The following is a 14,468-nucleotide window of genomic DNA, read 5'->3' as shown; positions in this document are numbered from 1 at the left end:
AGTTACTTGCGCACTATCCCAAATCCCTATGCACATTTAAATAACTGGAGATTTTTTTAGTATCAGACCAATTTGGAGTAATGGAGTACAAATACAAAAACAGGTTTAACTGGTGGGCTGCATTGTATAGGAGCTCCCACAATATCTCATAATGACCAAGGTGGAGGTACTACATTTAATTATTTCTTATGGATGAGAAATAATTAAATGTAGTAGCCTTGTTTTATCCCTTCATCATAGACAGCTTGATTAGATAAAACTAAAATGTGTGACAATAAAAAAAAACGCAGTTTAGATGAAACTGCCAATCTGCTGCGTTATTCTTTTTAGAGAGTAAACAAAATAACCTTTATTTGAAAATATTGAACATTTTAAATTTACTTAAAAAAAAGGGCGCAAACAAAATATTATATTTTCTGTTTTTTTATATAAAACGTTGATCTTAAAAGCTGTGACAAAGTGATACAAGATGCACATACTTCCATTTAGGAGAGGACATTAAATGCTTCAAGCAACTGGGAGCTGTATAGCATGTGACCAATTTACATGTCTGTTAAGTATATGCCTCTTTATAAAATAAATGTCTCTTTACAAAGTAAACATCGCTAGGCTAAATAATCATACCATCCCCAGTTAATTACATGAGTACACTGCAGAACAATATCATGGTTAAGCATCAAACAATCTAATTAGTAGCAGATGCCTTGGTTGCTCAATATATACTTAATTCTAGGGATTAAGGCAGAAATACACTCTCTCTACTTATTTACAATAAATAAATAAAAAGAAAAATAGCACTGTCCATGGGGATGGTATAAAGGTAAGAGCCATTGGTTTACCATTATAATTATAATTGCCTCATTAAAAAAAAAATTGTAAAAAATGAATCACAGATTTAGGTAGCATATCCTGAGACACCTGCTGGCTTGTTCTTTTGTTTTCCCAGTCGGGTGGTATTTTAGCACCAATCAGTACCTTGCGATGGTTGGAAGAAAACTTCAGCTTCTTTAGCTTTCACTTCTGCTTTATGTGGCTTGTATCCCAAAATAAAATCCTCTTGAAAGACGTGAAGCAGCTGTGTGCTTGAACCACACTAGGACATTAAGGCAAAACATAAAAAGTCCAATTAACTTGAAACAGAGGGAAACACCAGCATATCAGTTAATGTGCAGCTAAAATAGCTAAAATCTCCAGAGGTCTCCAATTGTCCTATATAATAGAGAAACGGACAGTACTACTGCCCCTTGTGGTCCAACAAGACTTTCTCCAGGCCGTCAGTACATCTATGGACACCATTCTGCTTAAACTGCATGTCTTGGGCAACCTGGTTTACACAACAGGTTTCAAATTAGCGGGCATGGACAAGGGCTTGTATAGGCTCAAACTACATTGTTTCCTAAATAGTGGATATATACAATTTGTGGAAACTTAAGTCAGTCAACAACACATTCCAATTTGACTGTTCATTTTTGCTTACCCTACATTTATTTATGGTATTCAACTGATCTACTTTTCTTTTGTATTTTCTCAATTTTCTTTATAGAAATGATAGTTCCGTATGGTAGGTTTTACTGTGGAGATTTGAGCAACAGAAAACTATGTATTTGCAAATACTTCTTTATTTGCACTTTTCAGTATATATATATATATATATATATACTTATGTATATATATATATATATACTTATGTATACTTATGTATGACCATATATATATATATATATATATATATATATATATATATATATATATATATATATATATATATATATATATACACACACACACACACACACATATATATATATGGTCATACATAAGGAGTAGAAGGAGAATAAGGAAAACAATCTGTTCACATGAACCTTCCAACTGGGACCATATAGAATGGAATCAAATTAGATCACATTGCATTTTTTATATGTAGCATAAAGTTTCACATACCTTGTCTGTTATTGCATCAAGTTCAATAATACACCCAGGTCGTGCAGTGGATTGCTGGCTGACTATGTTGAACACTTCACCAATAAGTTTCTGAAACAAAAAATAGATTTAGATGAAAATAAATAAGAGGCAAGGGTGTTGGTAAAGGCAACCATGATAGGCTCACACGGCCAATGCAGAAAGCACATTTTTATTTGGCTCAGATAGGGCTGATACGTTGATGACATACCGGTGATATAAAGGAATATCAGAAGAAATTAAGCAAAAACACTAAAGAAAACCGAGTAAGATTTCACTTTCTTATTCTGAAAAGAGCAGCCTCTGCCCAGAGTGTAATACTCTCCAACTGCACAGAGAGCAGAACTTTTAGGTATGTAATAAATGTAAAAAAGTCCACTGACAGAACTCTCAGGATCTGAAGCCATAATTTTAACCATAATTTTAAACATCATTTTTTAAGCTTTAGGAACAATATAGCATGTTTAAAATATGGAGTGTAGTGATGGCTCTTTGCATTGTGTATATATATTATTAACATACAGGTTTATACATAAATCTTTTTTACATAAACACAGCTCTCCGCATTACTTACAGAAGATTCGGGATCAGACAGCTCATCAAGCAGCTTTCGTGCATCAACAACTGCTTGATACAACCTCAAACTTGACCCATCAGAGGCTACAAAGCAGGCACTAGCAGAGTTACAGTAGGTACCTGTAACAACAATGCAGTTACCAAATTAGACAGCTAATGACAAATGAATTAATGAAGAACATGTTAAATATGCACACAAAGGAACTCAACGCCAAGAAAACAAAAGATAAGCTAGTTTTGGAAATGAATTGTAAGGTAGTGTTATTATACAGCCCCTATAAACAATATAATTAAATAATAATGCCAATCCAATAGCCACGCATTTTGCAAGCGTACGCTAAACTAATCAATAGACTTCAAATTTTTATCTTTATAAATTCACTTTTACAGTGAGGTATATTTTATTGCAAAACAAGACCTTTGACATTTAATTTTTTGTTACCTCTGCAAAGATGATGCAGCACGAAAAAAGCTTTTAGTCAATACTAGTAAATGATAAAGGAACACTGTCATACATAATTGAAAGGAACCATAGATTAGTCCCTATTGTTTTTTATTTAATTACTAGATCAGATACAACTTTTATTCTTGATGGCGCATGTTGCTATGGTAATGAGGCAGTTTTATATGTGCAACTGATTACGAGTGAGATTAAAAAAAAAATTCTAAAAAGTTTAGCAAACATAGTGAGAACAATCTAAATGTTTCCAGGGATTCACTTGTTTCCATAGTAATAGCTCAGATTTACAACTTTGCACTAATTTACCAGAAATGTCTCCTTTAGTTTTTTTTTTCTAAAGAAAAAACAAGTTGTCATGGAAACATGCTTTAAAATTAATAACTGCAGCAAAAGTATCACATAATTTAACCATGAGAGACCAATTTAGATTGTTGTCCCATGTATGCACCAGGGCAGTTATTAAGCAACAGAACATGATTGTGATTTGTCTGAGGGATATCAACAAGATTCATGCCATTAATAAAATATGGTTTTATTCTCTCCATATGCTGAGGAAGTAAATTATTATAAACTTGGGTCTTACAGGAGTAAAAAAAAAACAAACAAATAAAAACATTTTATATGGCTAGAAAAACAAAATTCTAAGTATGGTGTATATTATGCAAAGTCAAAAAATATGCTTAATGTTAAATTGATTTCAGGATTACCATTTTTTTTTTTTTTTTTTTTAAAGGCCGGTTGGGAGTGCTACGATGTATGTTACCCTACCCGCAATCTTTGATTCTGAATATATTTAACAGTATCATAAAGGTATATTTTGTGTTGGAATTGACTCTTATTATATAGGTACGCACACAACAAAATACACAAGCGCATACATACAGAAGAGAACAAGGACAATCATACTACAAATTAAATTTCAAAAACGTACCTAAACAATAACTAGGTATAAGAGTCGGAAGCCACGCCACATTACAGAAGGCAGCCGTTCGAAGTGAGTTGATTCGAGCCAGTTCTGACACTCCCCCACTGTAGGACAAAGGTCCAATAGGATCAACACGCCACAGTATTAGTTCACTGTAAATTGCATTTGGGTCATGAAATGTTTGAGTTGCGGCATTCTTAAAATGTTGTCTGGGGAAACCTTTCAGATTCTTCACTGGGTCTGTGATTTTGTTGCTGCTATCGAGCTCCCATGGACTATCAGAGCCCGGTGTTACAAGAACATTGTGGTGAGACGATGTTAGCAGCAGTGGCAACACGGAGTGGCAAGCCAGATCATTCAGGTGAAATCGATGACCGCAGTATCGGAACTTATGAGACACGGTAAGCACAGTGGTAAAGGCAGATTTATCTGCAAATGTAACTGCCCACTGATTCAAAGACCCATCAATATGCTTTGATACCATCATCACAGTGGAAGATATAGAGCCCACAACTGGAACATTTCTTAAAGAATTTACAGATGGGACCCGTGAAATGGATTTTTCGTTTGTCTGCAGTGTTGTAGAAGCAGGTTCCTTTGCAGAGGTAGTACAAGCATACATCATTATATTTTTGCTGAGAGAGCTTGCATCTCCAGAAGGAAAAGCAACAGGAATACGAGAAGAAAAGGACACCTAAAATAACCAAACACATTTTACTAATTTAGCATTTTACTACTGTAGCAATAATTACTTAGAACTTAATTTGATTGCAATATCATACTTGTTTAAAGTTCTGTCCTAAAAGGTGCCTTCGCTCAGGCATTTAACTTTTTCTGATAACACAGTAATCTAGTATCACTAATTTTATCAAATATATACCTGACATACGATATATATGGCACACAACTTCCTTCTAATGACTTTAGAATTAAACCTTTTAGCATTGCCTTGTTTTCATCTGTCAGAATTAATTTGTATAACAGTAAGGCAGGGCTTGACAAATTCGCTATCAATCTAGGAGCCAGATTTTTACAATGACAAAAACACAATTCTTAAAGGGACACTATACTCGCCAGAACTACTACAGCTTAATGTAGTGGTCTGGTGTCCATAGATTGTCCCTGCAGGCCTTTTAAAGTAAACACTTAACATTACTGCCTAGTAACACCTCTACTGGCCGTCACTCAAATGGTCTCCTACCTACATTCAGCGTCTTCACGCTCTGCATGGAGGCACTGAACATTCCCCATAGAGATGCATTGATTTATTGCATCTCTATGAGGAGATGCTGATTGGTAATCAGTAATCTTAGCTATGGAGGCTGGCCAGCTGCAAAAGACCAGCATAGCGTTGGAAAAAAGGTGAGTAAGAATAACCCCCCCCCCGCAGACAGACGCAACCCAAACCCCCAGACAGCGCCCCCTTCCCCCCCAGACAGACACTCACACCACCCCCAAGCAGACAGACAGACACTCACACCACCCCCAAGCAGACAGACAGACACTCACACCACCCCCAAGCAGACAGACAGACACTCACACCACCCCCAAGCAGACAGACAGACACTCACACCACCCCCAGGCAGACAGACAGACACTCACACCACCCCCAGGCAGACACTCACACCACCCCCAGGCAGACACTCACACCACCCCCAGGCAGACACTCACACCACCCCCAGGCAGACACTCACACCACCCCCAGGCAGACACACTCACCACCCCCAGGCAGACACACTCACCACCCCCAGGCAGACACTCACACCACCCCCAGGCAGACACTCACACCACCCCCAGGCAGACACTCACACCACCCCCAGGCAGACACTCACACCACCCCCAGGCAGACACTCACACCACCCCCAGGCAGACAGACACACACACTCTAACACAGTCACAGACAAATACACACGGACACACACTAACAGTCACAAAGTATTATTTGATACACTCAAATGGATGTGTATCTCTCACACACACACACACACACACACACAAAGATTCATAGATACACACAGACAAACAGGCATAACAGATATACACACACAAATAAAAAAACTGAAAACATTTTAGCCACCCTCCTGTTTCCTACCTTATAGGCTCGGGGGGTGGCTTCCCTGGGGTCCAGTGGGACTGGGCAGGAGCAAATGACAATAGGTTGGTGGGGGCTGGCTGCGGCTGATGGGAGCAGCTGCCGCTGTTCCAGACTCCCCCTCTTCCGGTCTCCTCAGCCCCGTGCAGATCTCTGTGCGCCAGGAGGAAGTGAAGGGAACTGTGATAACTTCCTCCCGGCGCGCAGGGGAAAGGGCGGACAGGCTCTGCTTAAAGGGGCAGAGTAGAGGGTCGGCTCTGAGGGATGCAGGCGGCTGGACATAACACTAGCTCTGAGGAGAGTGGCTGGGCTGGCTCTGTGGGATGCGGGCAGCCGGACATAACTGCTGGCTCTGAGGACAGTGGGCGGACCAGCTTTGTGCAATGTGGGTGGGTGGGCTCAGTTGAGTTCAGGCGGGCAGCAAGCTGGCCGTCTTTAAATGCTGCCCTTCAAGCTTACAATTCCCATGCGGGAGGAGGGAGGAAACGAGCCGACCAGTTCCAGGCACCAAGGGAAAATTCTTACTCGCCATGGCAACCTGGCGCCTGGGATTTGTCGAGCCCTGCAGTAAGGTCTATCAGGTTTTATGGCATGTTTAGGCTTAAGCCAACCTTGGCTTTCCTGTTTAAATAAACACCAATTAATTTACAGGTACTGTTACTTCCTGGTTTGTTTAGCTCATTGGATCTAAACTCAAGAGGCAATTGCACAAACACAAACCTGCCTTTTCGTTGAGCTGCATTGGGAAGTCTGTGATTGGACAACCACAGAAAGTTTGGGCAGGTGAAGACAACAGGACTTGCAAAAGAAACATACAAAAGATCTGCACCTTTTGCAGACTTTTTTTTCAGCTATATCCTCCAATAAAAAAAAAAATTAAAAAAATTGCATGCATGTTTTCATTTGGGGTATATTTACTAAACAGTGATTTTTATTTTGTTTGTATTTGAGCAATGGAGTGTCCCTTTAAGTGACCATGATTTGTAAGTAGTAAGTGGTATAAGAGATAACTAATTTGTAGCGGACTGGAAAGGGTGAATTTTTTGGATGTCTGGAACTAATTTTATAACTAGTTTAAAAAGTTCATGGCTGTAGTGCATCCATTTACAGCACACAGAAAACACTATTGAAGTAGTCCAGTTGATTGAAATCGTAATAATTTGAGGGTTACATATTGTAAAATCGTTTAGTTATTGAATGAGAAGGGCATTTGCGGAGAAAGATAAGAAAAACATTGACACATATGTAAAACAGAGTATGGAAATGTACCCGAACTTGTCTGAAGATTCCTGGATTGTACTCATCCAAGTAGTTAACATGCCACAAAAGAAAAGTACCATCCACTGGATGGATAGTAAAAAGCATATCTGCATTTCTGTTCCACTCAGAGAGGAGAGATTCAATTTTCTGGTCTAATAACACAGTTGGTAGAGGCAGGATAACACCAGGTGAAGATGCTTTAGTGCTCAAATCTTTTTCTGCTTCCTCATGCTCAGGTGAGCCAGACAATGATCCACCACCTTCAGGTTCACCTACATAAAGAACCAGATACACATGAAATATAAAACACCATCTCTAAAACAAACCTTTACACAGACACAATGAATAGGAGCAAATTATATAGACGTTATAGGAATTCCAACAACAAGTACTAGGAAAGTACTCTGCAATAAAGAGATGAGCTGGTCAAACGTAAGGAATATACATGTATCCAAGCACCAGTGGTAAAATAAATAAATTCAGCTTTAAAGGGACTCTCCAGGCAGAGTATTTTACTCACCTCGTTCCAGCGCCGGGAGCCTCGTGAAGCCGCGCCGCCCCCCTATTTCGTCAAAATGACGAAATAAGCGGGCGCGAGCAGGGAGCAATCAGACGCACATACTTCAGAGGGCGGCATTCATGCCGCCCTCTGAAGTCCTGAGCGCACTACCGCGCATGCGCGCGCGGCCGCGAGCTGAGCTGACAGAGCTCAGCTCGCGGTCTTTGCCCGCCGCCCTCCTCTGCTGACAGGCTGGAGAGAGAAGGCGCGCACACAGTTCCTTCTCTCTCCTGCACACGTCAGACGTATTTTAATACGTCTGACGTGTACAGGGCCTTTTTAGGGCCCTGCGTGATAGGAAGTCCCTCTGGTGGCCGTCTGAGTGACGGCCACTGGAGGTAATCCTATCAATCAATGTAAACACTGTATTTTCTCTGAAAATACAGTGTTTACATTAGATTGCCTGCAGGGAGCTATAGATCTCACTTGAACAAATACATTAAGCTGTAGTTGTTCAGGTGACTATAGTGTGCCTTTAATATTAAGTCTCTATTTCGTATCTGGCACACTGTTCAACTTTCAAAATGGATCACTGCAAAGTTCATTTTGGATTTACATTAGTGGATTTATTAAACTTTATTCTTGAGAAGGATCAAAGGGTTTTTGCTAGACGGCAAATGGTCTAAAGTACTAAAGTGGTCATCATTGTCTTTTTCTACATCAGCAGATGTTGTATGAATAACTAGCGTAGTACCTGGACACCATTGAGCATTCATTGGTTTTGAATACTATCAGGAATATTATCTGAAACAAGAAAAAAAAAAAAAAACAATCTGCATACAAACCATTTTCAAGTTTCATAAGCAATCCATCTTCGTCCTCATCATCCTCCTCATTCTCAGCTTGTTGTTCCACAATGGTTTTCAAATGCTGAATAAATATTTCAATAGATGATGTAAAATGTAATTCTTTATTATTCAGCCAATGGACGACAAAGCCCCCAAAACCTTCTTCTAGGTTGAAAGCTGTTCCAGCCAATACAGAAGGAATATCTATTTGGATACAAATATAAGACAATCATATAAAGCAAACATATTTTCTGAAAACATTAAGAAACCAAACAGAAACAAAAATCCATCAATGACTGTTTGTGTACAAACTCTTTTTGACAAATGCATTCTAAAACAACAACATTTTTGTTCATATATATACAAAACTTTGTACAGGTAAACATTACAAAAAAATTCCATTTGAATACCAGAATAAAAGGTCAGTGCACTGCTTCCCTAAGTCATTAAAGGGACACTACAGTCACCAAAACTACTTTACCCTAATTAATCAGTTTTATGTATAGATCATGCCTACTGCTCAATTCTCTGCCATTCAGGACTTAAAATGACTTGTTTTTGTCCATGCAGCCGTAGCCACTCCTCCCCTGGCTGTGACTCACACAGACTCCATGAAAACAAAATGGTTTCACTTTCAATCAGATGTAACTTACTTTAAACGTTTTTATTTCCTCCTATGTAAATTGAACTTTAAAGAAACATTTTTTTAGAGAAAAGGCTAGGTTAGAAAAAACAAGCCATAGAAGGGAAAGATGGGTGAGAACAAAAAAGTATTCCAATGTTATCCTGATCACTGTGTTCAAGATTGCAACCTTACCCACACCAATCTGCACAGAAATATGTTAGATATCTCTGTAGTATAGAAAAAGAAGTGGAGCTAGAAAAACGAAAGTGTACTTTGCGTACTATGAAAACCCAGGACATGGATCGATTTTTTGATTCAAGCGTTCATGATAAAAATAAGCATTTCCAAGTTACTTTGCCTTTAAAGCACACACAAGCAATTTCTGGATAGCAGGCTCACTTTAGGACAATGACTGCACAAAAAAAGAAATAAGGTTGGCTTGCACGTCACCTGTGTTTGGATTTATGCTTGCGGCTATATGGAAGTGACACAGGGAATTAGCGTGATGAGAGATGTGACGATGAGTATCATGTTGGCTTGGCTGACTGGGCAACAATTCTGTGTGAGCAGCAAGGACAGACGATCTCCTTCGGCCCCTTCTCAAATGTTTCAAATGATGAATTGTCTAAATCAGAGCAAAAAAAAAAAAAAAAAAGCCAACATTAGATTTAAAATAAAATAAATTTTTGCAAATAATGTGGATGAGCTAGGTTATTAGAAGAGGAGTACAGTTACTTTTATCCACAGGCTACTAAGAAATGAAACATTTACATCACTGGATTGCCACACCTATTCTGTGTCTTATGCTTCACTAAACCAAGCTAAGTTACAAAATAACTGCAGTATGCGCTCTCTTTAAAGTCATGCTAGTTCCATTTGTACAACAGAAAGCTTTAATAAGAATGTATGTAACATTAGAAGCTTGCAAATAGATCCAGCACAACATCATAATTTGTAACTAAATACCAAGGAGATGCGAGTTCAAAATTGTATGCTTGAACTTAGAAAACACTTGGTTTAAATTAAATAACATAACTTAATAATCGTGATTTATGTAGCTATCAATACCGAAACTCACCTCAAGCGCGTGTTCAATCTTGTCCTTCTGCTTCCCTGCATATGCTGGACTGCTGCTGGAACTGCTATGCTCAATTATTTGACCGCCAAGCAAACTATCCTCTGGCAATAGAGTCTCGGCCCAGAGGCGACAGATGCCATCCTGACAGGATGTCAGTAAAACATTGCACACTGAACCCCTGAAAACATAAGACTGCTTTCATCAAACTGGACAACACTTTATTACCACGGCTGACCTTGAGGTCATATAAGCAAAAACAAAAAAATGTGATTCAGCACAAATTAAGTACACTTCTAAGCGTAAAAATGAATGATAAAGTCTTAGATAGCTGTTAAAATACATTAAAAAAAAGTGATTGTAAAGGGTTAGTTGTATGCAAAATTCAAAAGGAAAAAAAAAAAAACAACAACACATAATTAATAGAGGTGACATCTAAAGAATCAAATATCACTCTTAAAGGAACACTGTATGTACCATAACTACTTCAGCTTATTGAAATGGTTATGGTACCAGTACACTGTCCCTGCAACCTTACATTTGACAAATGTGCCAAATTGCCAGAATAGGGGTTTAAAGCAGGGTTTAGCTGTGCTATAAAGCCTTGTCAAACCAAGAGCTGTGTTACAACTCCCAGCTTTCAGCACACAGAGCATGCTAATGTGAAGAGACTTGTAAGTGATGTACCATATAACAGCAAGTGCAAAAACAGTCTCACTAATGGTGGTTCTGCATGTGGTCTACACAAACATCAGTTCTGCATACCAACTCACTGGTATGAGTTGATATATAAGTCGGGATATTTCATCTGGACTCTGATTGAGCCTGGAGGCAGAGCTATAAAACCTGCCAGTTAGATAAATTTGTGAAAAGTAAGGGTCCTGGTACTATAACTACTTCAATAAGCTGAAGTGGCTATGGTGACCAGAGAAAATGCCTAAAACACTACAGATAGTACATATTTTTATTTAATTCAGAAGAATATTAACACGCTTACCATAAGATATGAAAACTAACTTATTTTCATCAGGTACTCCATTTTCTTTTAAATGTATATAAAAATTTTTGCAAATAAGGCAAAACCTGCAGCGCGTTGTAGTGGTTATGGTGTCAGGATTGCCCTGGACCCCCCCCCACATTGTAAGTAGTCAAACCATTTTAGAATAGCTTGACTGCTCACCTGGGGTCCACCAGGCACTGACAACGGAGAGCCGGAAGCTCCAAAGCAGGCACTTCTATTATTTCAACTTAAGTTAAAGGACCACTATAGGCACCCAGACCACTTCAGCTTAATGAAGTGGTCTGGGTGCCTAGTCCAGCTAGGTTTAACCCTTTTTTCTATAAACATAGCAGTTTCAGAGAAACTGCTATGTTTATATTAGGGTTAATCCAGCCTCTAGTGGCTGTCTCATTGACAGCCGCTAGAGGCGCTTGCGTGCTTCTCACTGTGAAAATCACAGTGAGAAGATGCCAGCATCCATAGGAAAGCATTGTAAATTCAGCCGAGTAGGCGGAGAGGAGGAGGAGAGCTCCCCGCCCGGCACTGGAGAAAGAGGTAAGTTTAAACCCTTCCTCCCCCTAAAACGAGTTTGTTTTCCTGGCACTATAGTGGTCCTTTAACCTCTGCAGTACAAGGCTACCAAATTGGCTGAGGCCATCAGCTGATTGATCTCAGCCAATGAGCTAAGCTCTGCACAGTTGGGCTTAGCTCTGATATAGATTCATAATAGAGATCTACCATGTCACAGGATGGTCAGGTTGAATGCTCATTATAAAGAACAGTCTAAAATAATGTCAAGTCATATGCACTATTGTCAGTACCAGTATCTGGATACATGTTGGCATAATTTTAACAAGACATAGAATTCTTGGCCACCACAAAATATTCATTTTAGGAAATTAATAGTTATCGCAGGAAACAGAACCAGTTATCAAAACACATTCCATCAAAACTAGTTTGATATAGTTTGATATATGTCTTTCTATACTGGGTTTAATAAGCAGACGTTTTATCTGGTTTCCTACCGTGGCATGAATCTGCTGGTGTTTCTCCATGAAAAACCAATTACAGCTCTAGGATGTGCTAGGTACACAAAAGAAAAGAGTGTGTTTTCAGGAGTCCCTTTTTTGTCCTGACTTTCATGGGGTAAAAATGATGATTTCCATCCTGTAAGAGGATACCAGACCTTGAGAAGGCAGTCATCCTGTTGAGAAAGCAAGAAAATCACAATTATGTAGCACACTAACGAGCGGATTCTACAAAAAATAATCCAGGAAATACGTCTTACAAGCATGAAAGCATTTAATACAAAGTCAATGCTTTCTTTCTTACATGCAATATATCTTTGTTTGTAACATACAGGATATAGGCCTTGATATAATATTGTTAAATAAGCTTTTGAAAAAGTTTTTTTTCTCCTTAAAAAAATTATTAATTGGGAAGCCAGGTAGTGTAAACTACTTGAAAATAGTTGGACTGATAGCGCCAGGGGACTTTAGGCACAATAACTAAATCAATGAGATGAAGTAGTTATAGTGCCTACAGTGCCCTGTCAATTTTAAATGTAAGTATGGGAGAGATTTATTAAGGCAAAACAGGTACTGCTCTGGGTGCAAAGTGCTAAATGTTCAGAGACAGTCTATAGATTCCCATGGTAATTGCTTCTTATATAGCACCTTGACCTAAAAATAACATGTTTTTGCCTTGATAGATAGAAAGAAAAAAGGCGTCAGAAGTCATGATGTTCAAAACAGTACATTAAACAATTTGTATTATGAAAAATGAATTGCGAGCTTTGATGCTTCATATTTTACATTAATTAAAAATGGTAAGGAAGTTGTATTTTTTGTTTTTGATATAAAGAGAAGGTTTCCGAAATGACACGTTTTAAGAACTTTTATTTGAGATGGCACTGCATTTAACCTATGAGAAGTGATATTCCTGTATCGCACCAGTCTATAACGAATTACCAGAGTCCCTAGGAACCCAGCGGTTCTGGTCAATAACGACATGCCATACTTGATGAGTTATGGCCAGGCACTGCAAAGCTTCTGCATTCACAGAGATAATGAAACCAATTTGTGATAGGAAAACAGAGGCAGACTATTTTCCCAAGATAATTCCTTCACAGTGGTAGGCCACAAATCATCTAGTGGACACCTGATATGTCACAAATCATCTAGGACAAGTCTAATGTTTATTATTTACAACAATGTCTAGGTATAGTTATAAACAGTAATTGGACTGGGTACTATATAAAAAAAAACATGTTAAAACATACACGCAGATGCTGGGTTCCACACCACGTCTGACATCACAGCCTCCTTCTCGGTGGTCCAATGAAATGCTTCTCATAGGAAAGCATTTGATTAGACCTCTTCAGCAGCTCAGAGTGCATGCATGCATTCTAAAAAATGGAGGGGGCAGACTGAGCCTTGGGACAGACATATATAGGGAAAGAAGGGGGTAGGAATATAAAAAAAAATATATATATATATATATCAAATGGGGGAGGGGCACACTGAAGCTTTAACTTGCAAGTACAGTGAGAAATTCATTACATCTTGTCAGCGCAATTTGTGCGCTGATGACCAACGTAATTTTTGCACAGAATTGACTTTAAGTAGTTTGGAAAAAAGTTCCAGGCTGCTCAAGTCACGTGTGCCAGTGTGCAACTAGTCCCTGGCACAAAAGTGCAAATATCCCTAGATGTACAGCATTTCAAGAGGAATGCAGAACATACAGATTCTTACCCCCATGACCACTTCTAAAAGCAGAAGTAGCCATGATGGCTGAAGAAACCCTTTAATAAAGACTTTTGTTAGTTTATGTAACTGCTACCAACATTGCTCCCTGTTCTATACACAATATGCTACAGTCATAATCACCTAGATCTCACTGATGTTTCACTCACCGCAACAATGTGGTTAGACAGGTTAGACAGCACAAAGAATCTGACTTCAAGGAAGAGTTTAATGGATACTATAGTCACCAAAACAACTTTAGCTTAATGAAGCAGTTTGTGTATATATCATACCACTGCAAAATCATTTTTTTCTATTCACATAGCCATAGACACACCTCCCCTGGCTGTGATTCACACACCATGCAAACAATAAAATGGTTTCATTATCATTTAGATGTTACCT

General features: G+C 38.7%; 1 protein-coding gene across 3 annotated transcripts in view; it reads right to left on the bottom strand.

Annotated features, from left to right (window-relative positions):
• The window catches only part of DMXL2 (Dmx like 2), a 124,337-nt gene that overhangs the window by 55,833 nt on the left and 54,036 nt on the right, over positions 1 to 14,468 (bottom strand). For all 3 annotated transcript variants that reach the window (XM_063449040.1, XM_063449038.1, XM_063449039.1), the window contains exons 7-15: positions 12,345 to 12,523; positions 10,323 to 10,500; positions 9,695 to 9,869; positions 8,617 to 8,823; positions 7,282 to 7,544; positions 3,927 to 4,614; positions 2,534 to 2,655; positions 1,942 to 2,031; positions 976 to 1,093 (exon numbers count right to left, since the gene is read on the bottom strand). In XM_063449040.1, coding sequence (XP_063305110.1) covers positions 976 to 1,093; positions 1,942 to 2,031; positions 2,534 to 2,655; positions 3,927 to 4,614; positions 7,282 to 7,544; positions 8,617 to 8,823; positions 9,695 to 9,869; positions 10,323 to 10,500; positions 12,345 to 12,523 — 2,020 coding nt within the window. The remainder of the gene's footprint in view (positions 1 to 975; positions 1,094 to 1,941; positions 2,032 to 2,533; positions 2,656 to 3,926; positions 4,615 to 7,281; positions 7,545 to 8,616; positions 8,824 to 9,694; positions 9,870 to 10,322; positions 10,501 to 12,344; positions 12,524 to 14,468) is intronic.

Source organism: Pelobates fuscus, chromosome 3, assembly GCF_036172605.1.
Source record: "Pelobates fuscus isolate aPelFus1 chromosome 3, aPelFus1.pri, whole genome shotgun sequence".
NCBI classification, from domain to species: domain Eukaryota; kingdom Metazoa; phylum Chordata; class Amphibia; order Anura; family Pelobatidae; genus Pelobates; species Pelobates fuscus.
The sequence above is the reverse complement of the archived record's forward strand: the minus strand, read 5'-3'. Positions and strand labels throughout refer to the sequence as shown.